Source organism: Ascidiella aspersa, chromosome 6, assembly GCF_963924565.1.
Source record: "Ascidiella aspersa chromosome 6, kaAscAspe10.2, whole genome shotgun sequence".
Taxonomy (NCBI): Eukaryota; Metazoa; Chordata; class Ascidiacea; order Phlebobranchia; family Ascidiidae; genus Ascidiella; species Ascidiella aspersa.
In genome coordinates, this window is record NC_139452.1 from 17947446 (window position 1) to 17968846 (window position 21401).

Genomic DNA, 21401 nt, shown 5'->3' on the forward strand with positions numbered 1-21401 from the left:
ACGTTACACCAACCCCATCGATATACAGCTTAAGAAGAACAGAGAGGAAAGTGGGTCCTGCGTCACGAGGAAACGAAGTGTTCGAAGTCTTGATGGCAATTTTAATAGTAAGACTGATTGTTTATTTTGTGGGGCTCGAGTTCTCACGGACAGACCTGGCTTTAGTTTTGGTAAAACAGATGTTTTTGCAAGGACTATATTAGAGTGTTGTGAGAGACGTTCTGATGATTGGTCATTCGCCGTGAAAGGTCGTATTGAATATTACGGTGGCGATTTGCATGATGCAGACTGTTTATACCACCATTCTTGTAGTGTTAATTTAGATATGGATTTAACGTACCCTTGCAATACGGCAAAGTACCTGAGGCAAAACGTCGAAAATCTGGGCGACCGAAGGATGAGGAACAGGAACAGGCATTTCTAAAGATTTGTTCCTATCTTGAACAGAATGATAAAGAACAGTTAACGATATCAGACCTTAGATATAAAATGAATGAATTTTTAGCAAATGATGATTGCCTTCCTTATGGATCAGAATATCTGAAAACCCAATTACAGAAACAATACGGTGAATCTGTTTATATAGCTAAAGGTCAGGGCCTTCATGGCATTGTTACTATGAGAGAGAAAACATCAGAAATCCTCTGATCTAATTACCTAAAAACAAGGCATGAGAATGATGAAGAGTCACAAAAGAGATAAATAATTAAAACTGCCGCAAGGCTCATCAAAAGTGAAATCAAAAATGATGTACCATCTGTGAATGATCACTACCCAAGCGCAGACGCACTCAATCTCGGTCCTGCTCTAATGTACTTGCCTGAAACTTTGCGAACACTGTTGAGTTCCTTATTTGTAGGAAAACACAAAGCAAAAGGTTGCATGCATTGGCCAAGCTATTGTCCAAGCTGTTAGACCACGAGCGGTGATTGCACCATTGCAAATTGGTCTTGCTGTTCAAGGACATCATTTGTACAGGTCGCGATTTCTTGTTGACACGTTACACAATATGGGATATTGTTCTTTTTACGCAGAAGTCCAGAGATTTGAAAATAATGCAGCTGATTGTGTAGCGTCAAATTCCATTGTTCCAGAGAACATAGACCCACTTGAAAGTACACTTTTATTTGCAGCTGACAATGTTGATCATAATATTATCACCCTGGATGCGAAGGGGACTTTCCACGGGATGGGAATGATTGCAGCCTTGACACCGGGTCAGAAAGCAAACCGTATGACTCCAAGGCACAACATATCACAACTCAACATCTGAGATCAAACAACTCCACTTTGCCAATAAAGCGCGTCGTCCCATCTTGTTTCAAGATCTCGCTAGATTTCTTGATTGTGATTACAGGATTGACATTTTATGGGAGCTTTCATTCAATTTTAAGCAAACCATGCCCAATTGGCAAGGCATGATGCACATCCTTCACCAGAGGAACGATCATCCTGGCCGGTCATCGATAGTGTTTTTGCCAATGATAGACATGTATTCTGGAGATAAAACGTGCAATTTGTCCACGTTAAAGTGTGTTCAATTCTGATCTTGCAAAATTGAAGACATCACTGGCTGGTTATGTCCCTGAGGAACATTGTGAATGGTGTTGTGGCCGAGGATGACGTTAATGTACATGAGTTTGAATCAGTCGGAAGGAGTATTATGAACAAAATGATTGGACAGTCTGTTTTCTCAATATCGTTTAGGCGGAAGGATAAAGCAAAGACATTTGGAAACATCTCATCAGTAAAGGCGACAACTGAAAGAACCCCTGGTTTGCGGCTACCATGGAAATGGGGAGAAACCTACGGCGCCATTGCACAATCGTATGCTGAATTCACGACTCGGCGTTATCAAAGGGCAACGGTTGTTTTTGACAGATACCTAGGAGGACCGACAATCAAGGACAACACACACCAAAGGCGTGGAAAGAATGTGCATGCAGTCATCAGCTTTACGAAAGAGACAGTGTTTGATGGAAAGAAGGATGAGGAAACATGAACAAACACAAAATGATCGACCCGATCGGTGAAACACTTCGGGGTAAAGGCTGCGAGGTGATCAATGCCGCGGGGGATGCTGATGTTCTGATTGTGAAGGCTGCTGTTCTTAGTGCAGTGTCACACGCGGCAACGTTGATTGGAAAAGACACAGATCTGTTGGTCCTTCTTCTTCATTATGCGCAACAGGCAAACAAAGATCTATATTTCCGTTCTGACAATGCAAATGCTGACAAAGTGTATCATAGAAACGAACTGAAAATGGTGTTAGGTGAAGAAATGTGTTCCCAGTTACTTTTTCTACATGCCTACACTGGATGTGACACCACATCAAGGATCTTTGTTGTCGGTAAGAAATCTGTCTTTCACAAGCTGGTGAAGGGTGATGCTACTCTGAAAGATTGTGCCAATTACTTCCTTCTTCCAAAGCAGACAGCAGCATCCATTGCAAACAAAGGTTGTCAAGCAATGGCTGTGATTTTTGGGGGCACGCGGACGGATTCCCTTCTCGTTGCGCTATAGAGTACTAAGAAAAAATGTAGTCTCTTCCCAATTATTTGTGACACCAGAATGCCTACCACCTACTGGGTCATCAACAAAATTTCACTGTCTAAGGGTTTACTACCAAATAATGGTCTGGCTAGGACAAAACTTGCGGGTGGGTTTGGAAACTGGAAGGTAGTCAGTTTGTGCCAACAGAGTCGGACATGAATGCGGCCCCAGATTCCCTCTTGAAAATCATCCACTGCAACTGCACAACTGCCTGTACCACTGCCAGGTGCAGCTGTAGGCAGAATAATCTACCTTGTAGCTCAGCATGTGGACAGTGCCAACTTGATGCCTGTGACAATACGTACAATCAGTCCTTACTGCATAAAGATGATGACCAGGATTTATTAAGCAACTGAATGCAAATAACTTAATAAGTGGTGTGTGATTATTACACTAACAATGTTTCACTATTATTTTTGTTTGATATAAGTGTTTCCATTAAACTAACAAGTTAATTTTATTTTGAATTATTTTAATGAATTCCTCCTTATCATCTAAAACCTAGAAACAGACGTCAAAATTAGAGCTATAGCATGAAAATTATGAGAATTATTGTCATTCTACTGTTTTGGCAGCCATCTTAAAAATGACAACTTTCCGGTACCCCGATCCTCCTAGATTTTCGATATGTTATTCTTGATGTTAAATACTACACATAACCGTTGGAAAACCTTTTGTAGGAATTTTTTTGAAGTGAAACCATATATTGACCTGACTATAAACTGAGCTAAAGCTTACTGTCTGAGCAATGAAATTGCGTTGACTTGCTGTTAGCTAACTCTTAGTAGCATGACATGTCTAGTGTTACGTCATAAACGAAATGCTTGCCTAAATAAAGAAATGAAAAGGAGAGAAACGTTGATTAACGGGTTCTCTTTTAGGCTTGACATTTCTTTGAAATTTTACGATTCGACTAGAAGAGCCACAAAAAACATGCCGGAGAGCCGCAGTTTGCCCACCCCTGTTATAGTATTAGAAGTAATTATTAGTTGTCGTAATTGCCGCGATTATTTTATATTGTGAATAAACAATGGCAATTTACCGCTTAAAAAATTAAATATTTTTTTTAAAATTGGCTGAATGACAAATGAAGTATTGGGGATTGCGTGCCATTTTTTATTAGGTCGCGTGTCACATTTGGCAAGCGTGCCGCTTGTTGGACACCCCTGCTTTAAACGATGGTTGCTGTTCAACATATAAAGACAACCGAAGGGTGTCATTTAGTCTCAAAATATAGTTGTTATGCACAATTGTACATAGTTCTAAATAAATATTTCCAATAGGCATAAATGTTTTAAAAATTGCGAGATACTCAATGCATACCTGTGTCGTAATGGATGAGAAACCCAGGAAGATCAGTAAAGATATCGCTGTTGAACCGAACCCAGGTTTTATTTCCTGTTTCTGCTGATGTAAAGTTGAAAGCTGGTGCGGTGTTAGTGAGGTTGCCAGAGAAGCTTTTGTTTCTGTGATATCGACATATTTAGCCATTTAGGTCACTTATCTCTGTATTCTTGTTAGCCAAATAATCTTGCTGTTGATTTAAAACGTTCCTTTCTGTACAGCGATATCTGATAATTTCAAATAGAAGCCGATACCTAATGTTAAAGGTAGTCGCCAGCTACTAGGGTGTTATTGGTGCCAATTCAATACCTAACCAATTTTGGAATTTTAGCCGTGTTTTTTAGCCATGGTGAAAGGTACTTTTTGTTAGAAAAGGTACTTTTTGTATGCCATATCAAAGACGACAGTTGGTATCGGATCGGACAGCGGTATATTTTACCTAAAACATGTGGTATCGATATGCAAATAAATACAATTATCGTAACTTAGGAAATTACGAGGAATATTGATACTTAAAGTGATGATCTTTTTTCTACAGGTTGCTATTGCTAGAATTGTCACCATATTTTGATGAGGTTATAGCCTAAAATATTAAAAATGACGTTTTATAGTAATATTTACACTTACACATAGGAAAAAGATGGATTGTCGCTAGGAAAGTATCCAAAACCAAAGTCCAAATGATCTTGCTCATCTTGTGTCATAAAAATATCAAGAGTGAATCTAATATCTGTAAAAAGTAAGCTTTTTTAATTTCGATTGTTCGGTTTTATGTGACGTTACGCATTGCGTCAAAATACCTGCATTTTCGTGGTCAATTAGCCAAAACAGTTGAGAGAAGTCCGGGTAAGCATTTGGGAAATTCGCGCTCTTCAACGCAGCAGAGTCGAAAGTGCAAGCAGAGACGTTGGCGACAGCCGCTGTGTCATATGGTGGGCACTCCAACCCTAAACACAGTTGTATATAATGGTGCAATTTGTACATATTTTAGCCGAACCTTTATAAGGGACGGCGAGACGTTACTATATATTGATAACTTTTCAATAAAAGTCTTTTTTGCGAGTCAAACAATGTGTAGTCACTAGAACTTTTTTATGACCAAGCGCTATGAGGCTTACGGCACAATCTAAATCAGTGGTTCCCAAACTTTTTTGGCTCGCGGCACACTACAAATATCTTAAATACTTCGCGGCAGAACAACAATGGAGTAATTTTTTACAGAACAACAATGGAGTAATTTTACAATCGTCCTTAACACACGACAAACTATAACTATGTAAATGCCTCAATATGAATAATTTGTAAAATATAGTGCGTATTTAAGTCTAAAATACTTGCGTGTATGTCTATTGGTAATTCAAAAAACTTATTTTCCAAAATTACAAAAAGTTTCGCGGCACACTTGACAATCTCTCGTGGCACACTAGCGTGCCGCGGCACACAATTTGGGAATCACTGATCTAAATGGATTTAATACAAACATAGAATCGTAGGTACCTAGGCCTACAATAGTTTTTTTGAAACAATTTATTTGGCGAACAAGGTAAACTCAACATTTTATTGCGCTGAAATCAAACTACATTTTCTAGGATTTTCTATGCAGAAACAATGGTTATCTGTAAAGCAATTTACATTCAGGACTGTGTTACTTTCTTTTTATTTTGACTATTTTGTAGGTAGAAATTTCTTCCGAGTGGATAAAGTAAATATAAAAACAATAGGAAATTAGTTCTCCCAATAAAACCTTAATAAAAGGAATAAAAATTTGGTGCAATATTATTGCTTTGCAAACCTGTGAACACAACGAATACAGTGGACCAATTTCCATAACCAGCCACAGTCTTCGCACGCACCCGAATGTTGTAATGGCGATATGAAATGAGGTTTGTTAACACATAGGTGGTCTTGTTAAAATTAGCAACGCTGATGTCATAAAGCTGAAAGAAATGTATGACTTTATAAAAGCTTGTGTAACATTAGTTGCAAAATAAATATTGCAATAATATTTCCAGATCTTAGGTTACAAAATAAACAAAGTATCTCAACTTTACATTAGGAGATGAGTTTGTGTTATATATTCTATATTTGTTTATTCGATAGGCAAAGTAAACAAACCGTTTCTGAGCCGCAGTCAAGCGTGTCTTGTATAAAGCTAAACGTGGCACAATCGCTGGCAGTTCGCTGAGTACCAATTTGGTATCCAACTGTAGCCCCCCGTTCGGCTTCAGCGGGAGCAACCCAGGTTATTGCGGTCCGAAGTGAAGTCACCGTGGTAGTATTCAAACCAGTTGGGGCGAGAGGAACTTTAAAAACATATTGTTATGTAGAAGATGGTCTATGACCTCTCAAGTTATGAAAAATTAAATAAATAATAAATACATGTCAACGAATAGTCACATAGCTTACTTGTTTCAGCACTGACTGAGGTAATTGATGTATTCGTGATGTTAACAACGGCGTTTGTGAAAAGGCTTCCCGTATCTCCTACAGATATTGAAACTGTGTATGCGGTGAAAGCCACAATAGGAGAAATCGTAACATTCTGAGCAAATGAAGTATAATTAAAAAAAACTAAAAGTTTTTGGTGAGAATTCTAGTTTAAGTAGACTATTCCTTAAGAAGGGCGGGTATAGAAAATAAACTTTACCTAAAAGTAGTTATGTCGCGATCTAACGTGTGCTCCTTGATCATTACTATTTCGTACTATTCGCAAGAAGAAAAAAATCTTTAAGATAAGATGTGGAAAACCTTTTCAGATGCTACTCCCCCCCCCCCCATAAATATATCATATTAGAAGAAACCCGGCGTTGCCCAGGTTAAATAATGATTTCTCACATTTAAAGTAGTGTGCGGCCCTTGTGAAAGCAGCCAGAATATCAGGTACTGCATTTGGTAAAGGCGCTGTGTACAAATGCTATTCCCCGAGCCAAATCATTCTCGAGTAAATGTAAAACAAAATGTAAGATTCCTTCAAGCTGTTGCCTCTTAATAACATAGACATTTTAAAACATGTAATGTATTTTTTGCATTTCGCCGGTCATGTGAAACATGTAGCTTAAATTGTTATACAGCATATGTGTTGGTCGTCCCGACTCTTTTTCGCTGAGTGTCCCTGAAATCGGTTAACGAAATGCTTTCACACACAATTGAGGTCGCACCTTTTAGCCTGTGTGGAAGCGGCATTTAATCGGATGACTTGTTAAAAAACCGCATCCATCTGCGTGACTGTGAAGCATCTATATATGTTCGTCTTCGTAAACTAAATTTTCCATAAATTTTCCATTTTGTTAAAACAGTAAGTAAACAAATTGCAATATTGTGCGTTTATTTGAAATTGAATGAAGAAACACCCATATTTTACGCAACGAAAACCCGTGTCATATATCGATAGGGAACCACTCTCAAACGTAAAACCTTAAGTTGTGGCAATCATTGTTCACATTGCTTGATATTCAGGCAAATGCGTAATCCCGGTACAATAAATCTCGTTTGAAACTAAAAATTGGTTATTATTAAAAGCGCCGCACTAAATGCGATATTTTGCAAACTCTACCTAAAATTTTCACGGTAACAGACATCAAGAAGTTCTTAAACATAAAAGTATTTAGTTGGAAACATTAAAATTTATTTTTTTATTAAGGTAATATACTTAATTTAATTTTTATGTACACGCAGGTGATTGCGCTTGAAAAAAGTTTTGCGTGTTTACGTTGAGAGTTTTACTATATGTCGCGCGCCCGTGGAGAAGCGACCACACTCTGACGTCGCCGCTCCTTTTATTAGGCGACGATTCACTCCCTAACTCGGTCGCACAGTGTGACGTCGCCGCTCATTTGTTAGGTGACGGTGACGTTGCTCTGTCTGCCAGCGACCGACCGGGCTAACATATCGCGATAACCGTCCGCCGTTTGACGGTCAAACTTTACCATTAATTATAAGAGATATATTTCGCCAGCACAGCCATCGTCTTTAGGCCTATATGCGTAGTTTACTTTCTGTGGCAATTAATAGTGGTTAAGGATACATAAGTGTTAACCTCTTGTAAACCTGTGCAAATAGGCGTTTAATGTTGGTTAAATTTCCTTACTTTTAACTGCTTATTTTGAGGTATATTGTTGGTATACGCTGATAATAATTATGAAGTAAACACGGTTTCTCGTGGCACAAAATATGATTTTATTGTTTGTGGTCATCAGTTTTCATGCTTGTTGTTACAAATTACGTTAAAACGCGGCGACATAACGCAATAAACATAATTAAACCTGCTGACCTGATTCAAACTCGATCATGTATTAAGCAAAGCGTTGAAGCAGTTATTATCAACCTGTATTGCGAAACAGCTTTCAAGAATAACAATATTGCAACTGCCTTCAAGTAAGTTTTCTCTTGTCACAATACATTGAACGAAAATTCCAAAAATATGACTCGTCAACTAAGCGCACCAGAAGTAAAATTTTAGAGGATGTATTGAAAAAGATTTGTATTGAAAAAAAAGGATGTATTGAAAAAAAAAGAAAAAGTTCATGATACCTTCACGTGTCTGGGGCCGTCCCTGGTCAGCACAACATTTTTCTTAGCTTACATTATTTGAAAAACATGTAGCATTAGCAAACACGTCGTTTGACACCAAACAAAAAAACAAAATTCCGACGCCGGTTTAACAAGAGAGTCTCTCTGTATATATATACACAATTATATATATATATATATCGTGCGTTTAGTTTTAGAGATAATAGATTAGACTACATAGCTATAAGCTGAATGACGAAAACGGCGCTTGGAATCCCTGCATAATAAAGTTTTAGCATGCGCTAGGTAACCTACGTTAAATGAAGATTCGTTGACGAAAGCTGTCTTAATGATGTTGGTAGAACCAGCCGTATAGTTGATGTTGTAGTTTTGTATGTAGCTAAGATTGGACTTCCACATGCTGCTTACATCAAAAGTAACCACCATGCTGACCACCCCACTTGGATCCGTGAACGTAGTAAATTCCAGGTTTGATACGACAATGTATGCTGCATGTCCAAAAAACAAATAAGTTACACACTTTTCTTTTTTAAAAGTATAATTTATTAACGAATCAGGAAACAAAATACATAAAACGAGTAAATACGGCAATAATAATGAGCCTAACCATTTCCTTTCTAGGTGATGGAAATTGGAAAAATATAACAATTAAATACTTATTTTAGTTACTTTAGCAAAATACTACATAATTTACTTTCGAATTTTTATTTATATATAAATATATACATAAGATAAAATTTACAGCGGGGGCTATAAGTATATACATTATACAATTTAATTGAATTATTTACAGGTCAAACTCAAGTTTTGGGTATTCATTATGACTTCATAAACCTCCCTTGACGTTTCGTGATAAGTTTTAGGGGGCACAAATGAGCAAATAAGTTTCTACAAAAGGGGGCAAAACATGAAAGGTTATGAACCACGGTATATGGACGAATTACCCGCGTGGGCCCAGGTTGAATAGGGTACTTTATCTGTTTAAGTGCTTTAATGTGAGGCCCTAGATGAATGAAAAGTGCAAACTTAAAAAATAGCATTGTCCAGGTAATTGTAAACTTTTTGACATTTTAGTAGCCGAGATAATGCCTGAACTGTACCTAGATTTTACGTGATTAAACAAGATATAAGAAGCCATCAAGTTGTGGCCTCTAAATCAATATTATATATTATTGTGAAGAGTGCGGAAAGGATATATTACGACATGTTACCGTACATATTATCAAGAGCTGCTAAGTTCGCCTGTCATATTGGTAGGCCAATGTTCAACGTAAAATACCTAGACACTTTAGAGCAGGGTTCGGCAACCTACGGCCCGCGGGCCGGATCCGGCCCGCCGATGAAATTGATCCGGCCCGCCTTCTCTTTGATAAATTAGAAACGAGTCTATTTCACATACTTTTTGATTATTTTAACTACGTAAGAGCGAAAAATTTTCGCGCTTTGCGCGAATGACCATTTTACGCCCACTTTGTTTACGTTTTGATGCTGTCTTTTGAACTAGATTAGCTCTTTATTACCGTTGCGCGTGGAAGGTTGCCAAGTGCGTCGCGGAAAAACGGAAAACATACTTATTCTAAAATATTGGACATATATTTTTTAACTTTTTATTTATTTTTCATTTTCGGCAATGTATGAAAACTTGCAAGAAATTTAAAAGAAATGCCTGTATACAACAAAATAAATCGCGCTCGCTTCGCTCGCCAGGTCTACTTTGACCCAAAAGGTTAACAAACACTGAGCTATAGATGAAGTGTTATCGCGTTCCATCAAAGTAGTTTTATTACACTTTTCATTCGTTGCACGGATGACGACGTGTGAACTCTAATTTTAAACCAAACAAACGCTTTTTTCGCGCTTTGCGTCAACACTTTACTGCCTCTTTAAATGTAATTAAACACGTTTTTAAGTGCAAAAACGATCCGAGGCCTGCCTGATTTAAATTTCTAACATGTTAATAACACAATTGTTAGTTAACATTTTGTGCGGCCCGCAGAGACCTTTCTGAGTTTGGTTTTGGCCCGCGACTAGAAAAAGGTTGCCGACCCCTGCTTTAGAGTACCTTCAACCATTTTTGTCAAGATGCACCCCAAGGATGTGATGACACACTTACTATTTACTTAAATTAAAAAAAAGTTTTTCGCTTGAAAACAACCTTACAATTGCCGGTATACGGTGTTAATATTACCTGAAAGCTACATAATTTGCTCTAAGTTACCTTGCGTAATTCCATTAATTTATAATTTGAAGTTTAAACACTTTGCGATAAACTGATACTTTTGAAACATAAATGCATTTTATTAGTCGGCAAGGACAGTTCAAAATTCTGGACCCATATATATATAGCATCACACATTAGCCACTCAACCATTAAAGTTGGACATGCAAAAAATGATTATAGGCACATCGATAACGGAATCGGCAAGTGGCCTAATTGATCATCTGAAGAAAACATAACTACCACTCAATTTGTTAAAAGCACTATAAATGTTTTGTCACTGCGACATTTACTTTTTCCGTCTTGCTATATACAAACTACCGTACATATAAGTAATGCAGCCTTATTTGTTGGTAAACGATGAGTTTTAAATTAAATTCTAATCACTGTTATAAACAGCGGTTCTAATCGCCGATATAAACAACGAATTTAGGTTCCAATCCTTAACACCTGAAATACATTAATCTACAAACATCCCGAGTGAACATTTGTAGGAGCATAATGGCCGAGTCAATTCCCAAGGAAAAGGTTGTTCAAGGGCCTGACGCGCAAGTTAAACAATGATAAGCCCGACCAACCGGAAGGGTGCCCTACTAAAAGCTCGCTGCACCAACCTCGAAGGTTTTATACTTACGTTTGCAAGTTCCAGTGGTGCCAGCCCCAGTGTAGCCACTATTGCAGATACAGGTGAAAGATCCCTCGGTATTGACACAGAGAGCATTTGTGTCGCAGTTGTCGGTTTTATCAGTACATTCGTTGATATCTAAAAATAATCTACTTTATTTTTTACATTTGAGAGATGGTAGATGGCCTGGTGGTGCCCCTGTGATGCAACAATGGGCCAAAATAAAAAGTGTTAGCCACACCAGCCTTTAAAATACCTTAGGATGAATTTACGGCTACCACGTGGCCCACAACTACATAATAAAATACAGTTCGACAATCACCGCGCTATGTCTTGAGAATGGCAAAAAATGCTTTACCTATAGTTTAATTGGACAGAAATTGCATTTAGTGGAAAGCCTAAATTCACACTGCACTGATCTGTGTTTAAATAGAAAAGCTGTAAGAAAAGAAGCGGGATACGTTTCATCGTTTATGTAATAACGTTGATCAAAAGTATAATTTGAATATGGCTATCCTACTTTCGACGTTATGTCTATATTTAAAAGACGAAAAGCATGCCATGGTTTGCAAGCCGCCATTAGGCTTAAAATAATTTCCAGCAGTCCAGAAGTTGGCAAATTCGCGTCAAGAAAAATATATATTTTTTAAAGAAAACCGTCACGTCACCATGACCTACCGACTTCGCATTCTCTTCCAGACCAACCCGGACAATTAGTACAGGTAAATCCAACAAAGTTTGTGCTGCAAGTTCCACCATTCTTACACGGATTTACCGTGCACTGATCCACACCTAAAAAGGTGTAGCAAAGTGTCTTGTTAAAATTTGTATAAAATGGTTGTGAAAAGCCTTAACTTTTACTATCTTAGAAGTGGCAACGACTGACATATTTAATTGTGATAATTCCAATTGCTCGTATGTTATTAAATATACAAACCAAAAAACGTAGTATAACTTATATGTTGCTGTAGAAAGCATATAATCATTGCAACTGGTACACATCTATCCAATAAATCGCATCTAATTTATTGAGATATTTTATCCAATTTTAGGCTTCTTTTTTGCTATCGGTTGAAGCTTTTAAAAATATTTGGTATATTTGAAACGGGAACAAGGCTGGTGTTAAACAGCAAAGTTAATACAAATCGCCCTTCTTTGTTTTAAGCTATCTGGGGAATTCGTCACCGGTTACCTACCTTGAGAGTACTGAATCTGGAATCCGGTAAATGTGTTCTGTCTGTCGCTGTGGAAGTGTACATAAACCCAATTTCTGTTAATTGTAAAGGTCTTGGTGGTGACATTGTATCCAGGAAGGTTTGTGTCGCTGGCCGATACATTCCCATTAAAAACACTTCCGCCTTGTCCGGTTACCTTTAAAGAATTCAATCAAAGCCATAAATGTGATAAAATATAAAACCATAACCATTATCGTACCAAATACTATTATTTTTTTAAATAGCACAGCAAATAACTCGACTTACAATAATAGGCACAGGAGTAAGATTTCTGTAGGTGTTTACATCGTTAAAGATAATGTAATCTTGCTCAGTTTCGACGTCAATATTTTTTATGGTGAAAGTAATGGCGGACGCTGCAAAATTAAATTGGTTACAAAAATGAAAAAAATCGGTCAAAACAGAAAAAATAGACCACATTTGTTGTGTAAAAAACAATGTATGTAGGCTTTTGATATTTTTATGTTATAACAATGAATAGATGTAACTGTACCAATGACTTGATTATAGTCTATTACGAAAGTGAGATACAGCAACACATTCTCTTCTCGATTTATTGGAGTAAGAAGGGCACATTCAAGCATCCCCATTCTTCCTTTGTCGTTCACGCAATATTTTATAAGTAACTTGCAATAATTTGTCACACCTGTTGTCGCAGTAAAGTTGATAACCCACGTGACGTCTTGATTGACAAGGTAAGTTGTGTTTTGATATGTTGGCCACTCAATAAAACCATCAATAATACACTGAGTCGAACTGGACAGCACGCCAGGGCAATAGTATCCTGACAAACACAGCGGTCTATTCAGTATACTTTATTATATACTCTTCAATAGGTTGTGGAACGTTAACCAAGGGCGGATCCAGCAATTTTCTTTGGGAGAAGGGGGGATTTCTTTAAGAATGAAATTCCAGACAAGTGACCTTAGGTTTCCATAGACAATTTGGTTTTTTTTCGAGGAGGCGTGGCGTATCTTAATACATATATGGCTTGGTTTATCTATCGGTCACCGAAATACGTTCTATAGCAACAGAACAACACCGCACCCATGTCACGCACATTGCGCCATCTTAAGCGATAGGTATCGCGATACTCTAAAATAGAAAGAAAGTAAATTTCTCTTGAAAAGCTAAATTCTCTGGAAAAGCTACAAATATTTTACTAGTTATTTTTGCCTGTTTTTGTAGCGTTTTTTTGCCTGTTTTATAGACTAAAATGGAAATTGCTTTCCGACTTCGCACGAATCTCTTCAGTCGTTCTTTTATGTTCCACTCGTTTTTTGGCATCTTTATAGACAAAAGACGTACTCTGTACTGTGGCACTATCTCAAACGAAAGTTTATCAAATCTAGCTTAATATTTATAAATGTATTTTTTTCGCTTCGGTCGAATGTATTCCATCTTTAAAATATGAACGAAAATTAGTATATTGGCCGTTTTCCAATCTTTGAAACATCCTGAATCACATTTTGTAAACCTAATTTAGTAAGCCACCGCAAGTAGCACATCGGGAACTTACTGTCTTGAAAAGCATAAAATAGCATTGTAAGTTTTTTGACCGAAATTTTTACTTATTTTAACAAAGAATGGTCAACGCCCCCCACAACTTGATAAATGCCAATAGAACAAGTTAACAATATACATATATTTTATCTGTGTTTGTGCTCAATGTGTCCATTCCTTCTTCAAATCTAAATTAAGGTTTGCCTTTTAAAATATATAGCCGCAATTTTTTCATTAAATCCGATTCAAGCTGAACATTTGCGCACAACTCCTAAAGTGATAACAGGTTCTTTGGAATATTTTCATTTTATAGTGTCACATTATGACATTACAGTGCGTGTATTTGAGATCCTTTTTTTGACCCGGTCCACCACAACATTTTAAGTTTCTCATGCGGCCCGCGGTAAAAAATAATTGCCCACCCGTGGTCTAGGTGGTACGTAAAAAAATGATTGACCATTTTGTTTTTCAAACGTGTTTTTAAACCTTTCATTATAACTACTGCGTGTGTGTTAATGTGGGGCGCACCAAAAATTTTTTGCCATTAAAAATGGGACTAATTACATTTAAACAGGATGCTGTAAAATGCATTTGTTTGGTTTAAAATTTATTCCGCATGGCGTCATTCATGATGACCATGAAAAGGTCTTATAAAAAACAGGGAAGCGCGATAAAAGTTGGTGACCTTCCATTGTTGATAGTTAGTTCCAGGGTATGTCCGGGTATTGGGCGTTAAAGATTCCCTTCAAAAGCAAACGTAGATACTGTACATAAATAGGAATCGCGCGATAGTGCCCAGTTTGTAAAGAGGTGGGGGTCCGAAAATTGGCGAGCCCTGGTTTATATGGCCTAATTTGGCAAAAACGGGTATGACCTCGCTCCCCTCCTGGATCCGCCCCTGGCGTGAACATCTATTAGAGTTGGACTTTTAAACTTTCTTTGTCTAAAAAAACAGTAAAATTGAATTGAATTCTATACCACTACAGTTTGGACTTATTCCTCTGTAAGCTGGTGAATTGCATAGACATTGAAAAGATCCTGGTGTGTTGGAACACGTTTCTGTCGTGTTATTGCAGTCATCCGTTCGCAAAATGCACTCGTTTTTATCTAAAAAGCAAACATACACAGATAATATTGCTTAAGATGTTATCTTGCGAACGCGTGCGCTATATGTACGCAAAGTAGACATTTTAAACAAATAATATCCGGAACATACAAAAATATTTATAATGCAACAATATACTGCGGAATAGTCTATATTAATATTGTAACAAATAAAAAATAATAATAAAAAGTATAATGAGCAACAACATTTGTAAGACCTAGACCAGTCGGAATAAGACCTGAACCAGAACTGTAGCAATAAGTCGAAAACCCTCAGGAATAACCAGGGCTGCGGAGTCGGAGTCGGACTCGGGACTCGATTAAGTCGTTTTTTTTGCTGGAGTCGGACTCGGGATTCCAGGCTCGAGTAAGACCATGTGAGACTACCCGTGACCCGAGTCGGACGTGCGCATGCGCAGTACAAAATTTGGAAACAAATAGTGACGCAATCTGTAAATTGTAAAGTCGGAATAGAATATATCGTTGAATAGTTTTAACCGTGTATTGTGGGTGGATGAACTATATGACACACCTATGAGTAGATTGTTGTATATCCAGCTTAACTAAGTGACGTAAATTGATAAAATACAGACTGTAGAGTCGGACCCGACAAAATAGCACATTTAGCCGGAGTCGTATTGGGGTTATTTTTAACGGACTCCGCAGCCCTGGAATAAACGCTAAACCCATAGAAATAAGTCTAATTTGCCAAAACAACACCTAAAACCGTAGGGACAGGGTATGTGGGACGACAAGGCGCTGCCGTTTTGGTCTAGGCCGTTCTGGCGTTGCCGTTTGAATGCCGGAATTTTAACGCCCCACGAATGTTTGCGCACCCGCCTGTTTTCCCTTGTTTGAGGTTGCGGTTGGGTTAGAATCTATGTTAGGGTTGGAATTATTAGTGAAGTTCGTCATGAAGTTGGGGGTGGGATTTAAAATTCTTTAAGAAAGTCATTTTTTATTCTGGCGATTTAAGAATTATTCTGACACATTTTGGCCAAAGATGTTTTTCCTATTCCGACTTAGTTGTTAGTCTAAATTTCATACCGGTATTGCTAATATAATAATCCATATTAAATCCATATTATAATATAATAATCCATATTATCATCTAAGTGTTTGTAAATACATTTTAAACTCTTCTTGTTCAACTTAAATATTATTAAAAAACATCTAAAATGTGCTTACCGGTGCAGTTAAATCCGTCCCCGGTATAACCAGTTTTGCAGGCACATGAGAAGGAGGCTATGCTGTTATTACAAACCGCATTTATGTCACATGGTGGAGGTGAAGTGGAACATTCATCAAGGTCTTTAAACGTAACAAACTTTTGTTAAATAAGTTTGCTTATATGTAGGGCGATTTGTTTTTAACTTGGCATAAAAGTGTTATCCAAAATCACACATTAGGTTAAATTTAAAACTTATTTTAAATCAAAATCGTACTTTAGACGTCCAACGCACTTTAGAGGTATTATAAATGTTGCCCTGACGCGTATGTTTGTTATTATTGCAAACTAGTTCATAGTTTATCCCGGGGATCGCCAACCTTTTTCTAGTAAATAATACTTTCTACAACGCGTTGCTTTAATCAATGCATTCCTTGTATGTCACATTTTGTCAAAATACTGTGGTTAGGTATTCAATTAGTCAAAATATTTACTTTTCAGGTCAAAGTTTCTCTTCTTTAGGTAAAAAAATAATCGCCCTTCCTAACAGTCATGTGTCGTGGACAAGAATAAACTCCACATCAGACAGCTTTTTTCATTTTTATTATAGGATACTTTACCATTGCACATTCCAGGTAAGCCAGTTCCCGTATATCCAGTTTTACATGTACATGCAAAGCTTCCAGCGGTATTATTACAAGTAGCATTGGTGTCGCAAGTCCCAGTTGTCCCACATTCATCGATGTCTGTTAGAAATACGTTAAAACATTTAATCTCAAAAGTAAAGATACTAATCAGACAGGGTGTGCGGTTTTTGTATATATTTCCAGGGGTGTATATAGCGCTGTTCTATTATATTATACCAGGGGGTATAGCGCGGTGTTCTGGGGCACAACAATTTTATATAAGAAACAACTTTGAAAGGGTCTCTATCAGTTCTGAAAAAATTCAAGTTTTAACTCTGTGTGTTTTGGGCTACATGAATAAACAGAATGTACTTTTGGTAGATACACTTATACGTACCAGTGCATGCCAATCCGTCTCCTGTATAACCAGTTTTGCAACGACAGCTGAATGATCCCACGCTGTTCGTACAATTGGCGTTAGAATGACATTCGGGTGTAGTACTGACACATTCATCGATATCTAAAAATACAACATTAAATTTTCTGTTTAAACAAGCTATAATTACTTTACTTTACAACCAATATGAAATATAATTTTGTATAGTATTTAAAAATGATTTTTTTATCAAAAATCAGAAGTTTCTTTCTATGAAACGTTGATCAAAACTACCGATTCAACTTCTAAGTGCCCTACCCATGCAAGGTGAACCCGAAAATCCAGTTGAACAACCACAAGCGTAGCTTCCGATAGTGTTTGTACAAGTAGATGTAGTTACATTTCCACAGCCACCATTGTTTGTAGCACACTCATTAATTTCTGTTTAAACAAAGTACAAGGTTCTTTAAAATTTATTCACATGCTGGTTTGGAATAATTTTCAGAAGGTAGATAAAAAGTAATGACATCGTTGATAACCATATTTAAATTTATAATAAAAACACTGGTTGAACAAAGCCTGTCTTGTCAACACTGCATGCAACGAAGTAGTCGCAAAGTGCAGCAAATAAGAACCTTGTATAACATAGGTTAAAGTTTATATTTTAATTGGCCCAGCCGATAGGCCAATCGTAAAATGCATTGTATCCACGTAACAACGTAAGGTTTTTAGCGACTATAGACAGATACCTGAACAATTAATGCCATCTCCAGAATATCCCGCTTTACAGGAGCAAGAGAAATTTCCCGGCAAGTTAGTACAGTTACCTCCACTCGATGTTGGATAACATGGAAACGGAGTTGCTGCACACTCATTAATATCTAAAACAAACGAGGCAGACAACTGTGCCATTAATGGTTTCTCTTATTCAACAAAATAGTGGCCAGCGCCGTAAGTAAATTTTCAATTAATTATTTTAGATTACGCACGTTAAATTATTGTGTAGCCTTTTTATTAAAAAAATCATAAAATTGAATTAAAGCACAAATTCTGTCGTATAAAAAATGTCAGACAACCTACCAGTGCAGCTTCCAGCTCCGACACCTGTACCAGTCCATCCAGTTTTACAATCACAAGAGAATGACCCGACCGTATTGTTACAGTTCGCGTTTGTATCGCAACTTGTGGTAACCAGGCACTCGTCAATGTCTAAATAGTAAAAACATAATTGCAACACACCCCTTTTCTTATAACCAAAGCGTCATTTGTTTCGATCGAGATTTTAGTGTTCTTAAGTGCTGTTAAAGGCAGATAAAATATAACATATGTGCATAAATATAAAACAATGTGTGTGTGAAATAATTTGTCTCGGAAACCAAAAATTGTGGCGGATTTCCCACCGGATAACATTTCGTGTTTATGACATATGATAGACATAAAAAGAGGTAACCGATTAGGCTTTATGCTATTTTTGCAACCGTAAAATCAGACGTTGTTCCATCATAATGTCTTACTTTTTTCCATGGACTATCTGCAAGTCAATAGTTATGTAAGTGATTAAACAAACTGGCGTAATCAACGAAATGTTGAAAAGCAAGTAAATATGGGGCAACTTGATATTTAGCTATACCTCCTTCGCATTGGGCTCCAGTTAAGGACGCTGGACACAAACAACTATAAGTTTCAAATCCAGTCCGCATGCAGGTTCCTCCGTTCTTACAGTATGGTGAAGTACTTTGACATCTGTCAACATCTGCTCAAAACATGGATCTGGTTTCACTTATAGCAGAGAAAAAGTGGATATACGGAAAACGGCGGGTATGCTACTATGGTTATTCTGCTTTGCAAATACGGTACCAAAATTTAATATATTACTCACGCATTAGATTGTGTGCCGCGTGTGGCATTTCCTAAAGTGTAAAAACTAGTGTTTTGGGATATATGGAAACCCTTGATATGGAATATAACACTCAAACACTTTTCGTTATATGTCGACTTCAACAAACTTGACTTCCAATCATACTGCTGTTTTAGACAATAACGACTAACCGACACAGTAGGAGATATTGAATCCAATGTCGACTGGCTCCAGAGAAGTGTAAAAACTGAAGAAGAGTGTCCGAACGTTCTCCACGATGTACGTGTTGTGAGAAACAGTTGTTAAGTTGGACGAGGGCGATTGTATTACAGTTAGTGGGTTTCCGGTTTGGTTTGTCACACTTCCGTATATTTCGTATTCCCTAAAAAAACAGCACAAAAATAATATACCTAACGTCTAGGGGCCAATATGAAGAAGAGCCACGAGCCTATGTACTCAAGTCTTGTTTAGGCCAATGTGTACTATGTGAACGCACAAATTGTTGCTTTTCGAGGATATGTTTAGATTCGCCCTAAAAACTACTTCCCGGAAGTATTTTATTGGTTCGCAAATACATCGAAATAAATGGTTTGAAAGTGCATAAAATAATTCTTTCCTTATAAATGGAAATCCACCCTGTGGCAGCAGATCTGGGCAAAAAAGGATTTTAGTTCAACCCGTGACTTATTTTCCATAAAAAAATTTTGCCATTTTCTGCGGGAATTCAGCGACGTCTAAAATACATTCTCATTGGCAAGAAGATCGCTGCACGTTATACTATAACGAATGAGGATATACAGAAACAAAATGTTAGTGTACTTAACAAATTTTAAGGTGATGGATATCCCATAGCATTGTCAATAAAATTTATTCGTAAGATAAAAATTACAATGCAATTACAATGTTCAGTACTTATTTTGAATACCATTCCCAGTCCATAGAGTCGGAAAAAGAACATACATGTAAAATGTTTACAAATTTTTGACGTAGCTGTATCTATTTGTTTATTTCTTTACTTTCCATGAACCATAAAAGTCGTTTATTGCAGTGTCGGTTGAATGATCCCTGAATGGGTGCTGATAACAAGGTTATATAAAAAACCCAATTAAAATACATTAAAATATTCGACCTAATAAGATTGATATATGTTTATGGTTTACAAGTGACATAAAAATGTAATTACCATCGCAACTGTATGTTTTTTGATATCTTTCACAGATGAAACTTTCTTTTCAAACTCGTTTTAAAAAGGATGTTTTTAAAAAGGACTTTCGGAGAATGAGTTACGCCTTTTGCAAGGAACGCTGGAATTAAGCAACAGGGCCGCGAGGACCGTTAGGATCACAAGGAGCGTTAGTACCAATCGCAAGGATCGCAGAGACCAGTAGAAATAATTGCAAGAACAACAACGATCGCTAGGATTTGCAAAAAAACAAGGATCGCAAGGATTGCTAGCACTAACTGTCGACAAGAAACGCTAGAATCAATCGCAGGTACCGCATAAATCTGTCGCATGAACCGAAAGAATAGCTAAGAACAAGCACAATGAACGCGAAAAGTCGTAAGATAAATCTTTAGGGTCGCAAGGATTACTAGTATCAATCGTAAGGATCAAGGGAATAGCTAGAATCAATTGCAAGGATCAATATGGACCGCAGGTATTGATAGGATCAATCGCAAGAACACAAGAACCGCAAGGATCATTGGGATCGCTAGAATTGCTTAGATAATTCCCGGATCTCAGGGATCCACAAATTTGTTTTGAATAGCATTTCAATTAAAACGCGATCATTTTATATTAGCCAACGAGGAGCACTGTTTCAAGCACTTTTGTCCCTTATGGAACTTATATATTGATACTGAATCCAGCATTTTTGTTAGTCGGAATTTTACTAAATATTTGACAAAATAGTCGCAATAACAAAATGTATTTGATACTACATTCTTTTAACGACTCCACCGTAGCCGCCAGAACTCTGCGAAAGCAAATATATTTATTGCAAACGTACTCTATGCGTGGTAATATTAGCTGCTTTCCGTGTATGTGTTCATTGAAAGAGGCAAAATAGGGCAACGTCGGATATGCGCCACCTCAATTTTTTTGGGGCCTATTTGGACGAACTAAACAAAAAAATAGTGGTACAAAACATCGGGAGTATTTAACGGTTCCAACTTGTCGCAAATAAAATACTTGCGTTTTAATATTTGCTTCTTCCCGGTGATTGTCAAGACCACTTTTTATTAAAATAAAGCCGCTAAAC

General features: G+C 37.2%; 1 protein-coding gene across 1 annotated transcript in view; it reads right to left on the reverse strand.

Moving 5' to 3' along the window:
• LOC146140581 (uncharacterized) overlaps window positions 1-21401 on the reverse strand; it is a 45413-nt gene that overhangs the window by 20339 nt on the left and 3673 nt on the right. Inside the window, exons 4-24 of the mRNA XM_083392658.1 lie at window positions 19332-19522; window positions 18913-19035; window positions 18363-18491; window positions 18032-18163; window positions 17601-17723; window positions 17304-17426; window positions 16901-17026; window positions 16301-16423; window positions 14987-15115; window positions 13152-13289; window positions 12752-12861; window positions 12467-12641; window positions 11949-12062; window positions 11280-11408; window positions 8722-8915; window positions 6304-6439; window positions 6013-6200; window positions 5690-5834; window positions 4698-4844; window positions 4525-4627; window positions 3868-4019 (exon numbers count right to left, since the gene is read on the reverse strand). Of these exons, the coding sequence (XP_083248784.1) occupies window positions 3868-4019; window positions 4525-4627; window positions 4698-4844; window positions 5690-5834; window positions 6013-6200; window positions 6304-6439; window positions 8722-8915; window positions 11280-11408; window positions 11949-12062; window positions 12467-12641; window positions 12752-12861; window positions 13152-13289; window positions 14987-15115; window positions 16301-16423; window positions 16901-17026; window positions 17304-17426; window positions 17601-17723; window positions 18032-18163; window positions 18363-18491; window positions 18913-19035; window positions 19332-19522 (2930 nt within the window). The remainder of the gene's footprint in view (window positions 1-3867; window positions 4020-4524; window positions 4628-4697; window positions 4845-5689; window positions 5835-6012; window positions 6201-6303; window positions 6440-8721; window positions 8916-11279; window positions 11409-11948; window positions 12063-12466; window positions 12642-12751; window positions 12862-13151; window positions 13290-14986; window positions 15116-16300; window positions 16424-16900; window positions 17027-17303; window positions 17427-17600; window positions 17724-18031; window positions 18164-18362; window positions 18492-18912; window positions 19036-19331; window positions 19523-21401) is intronic.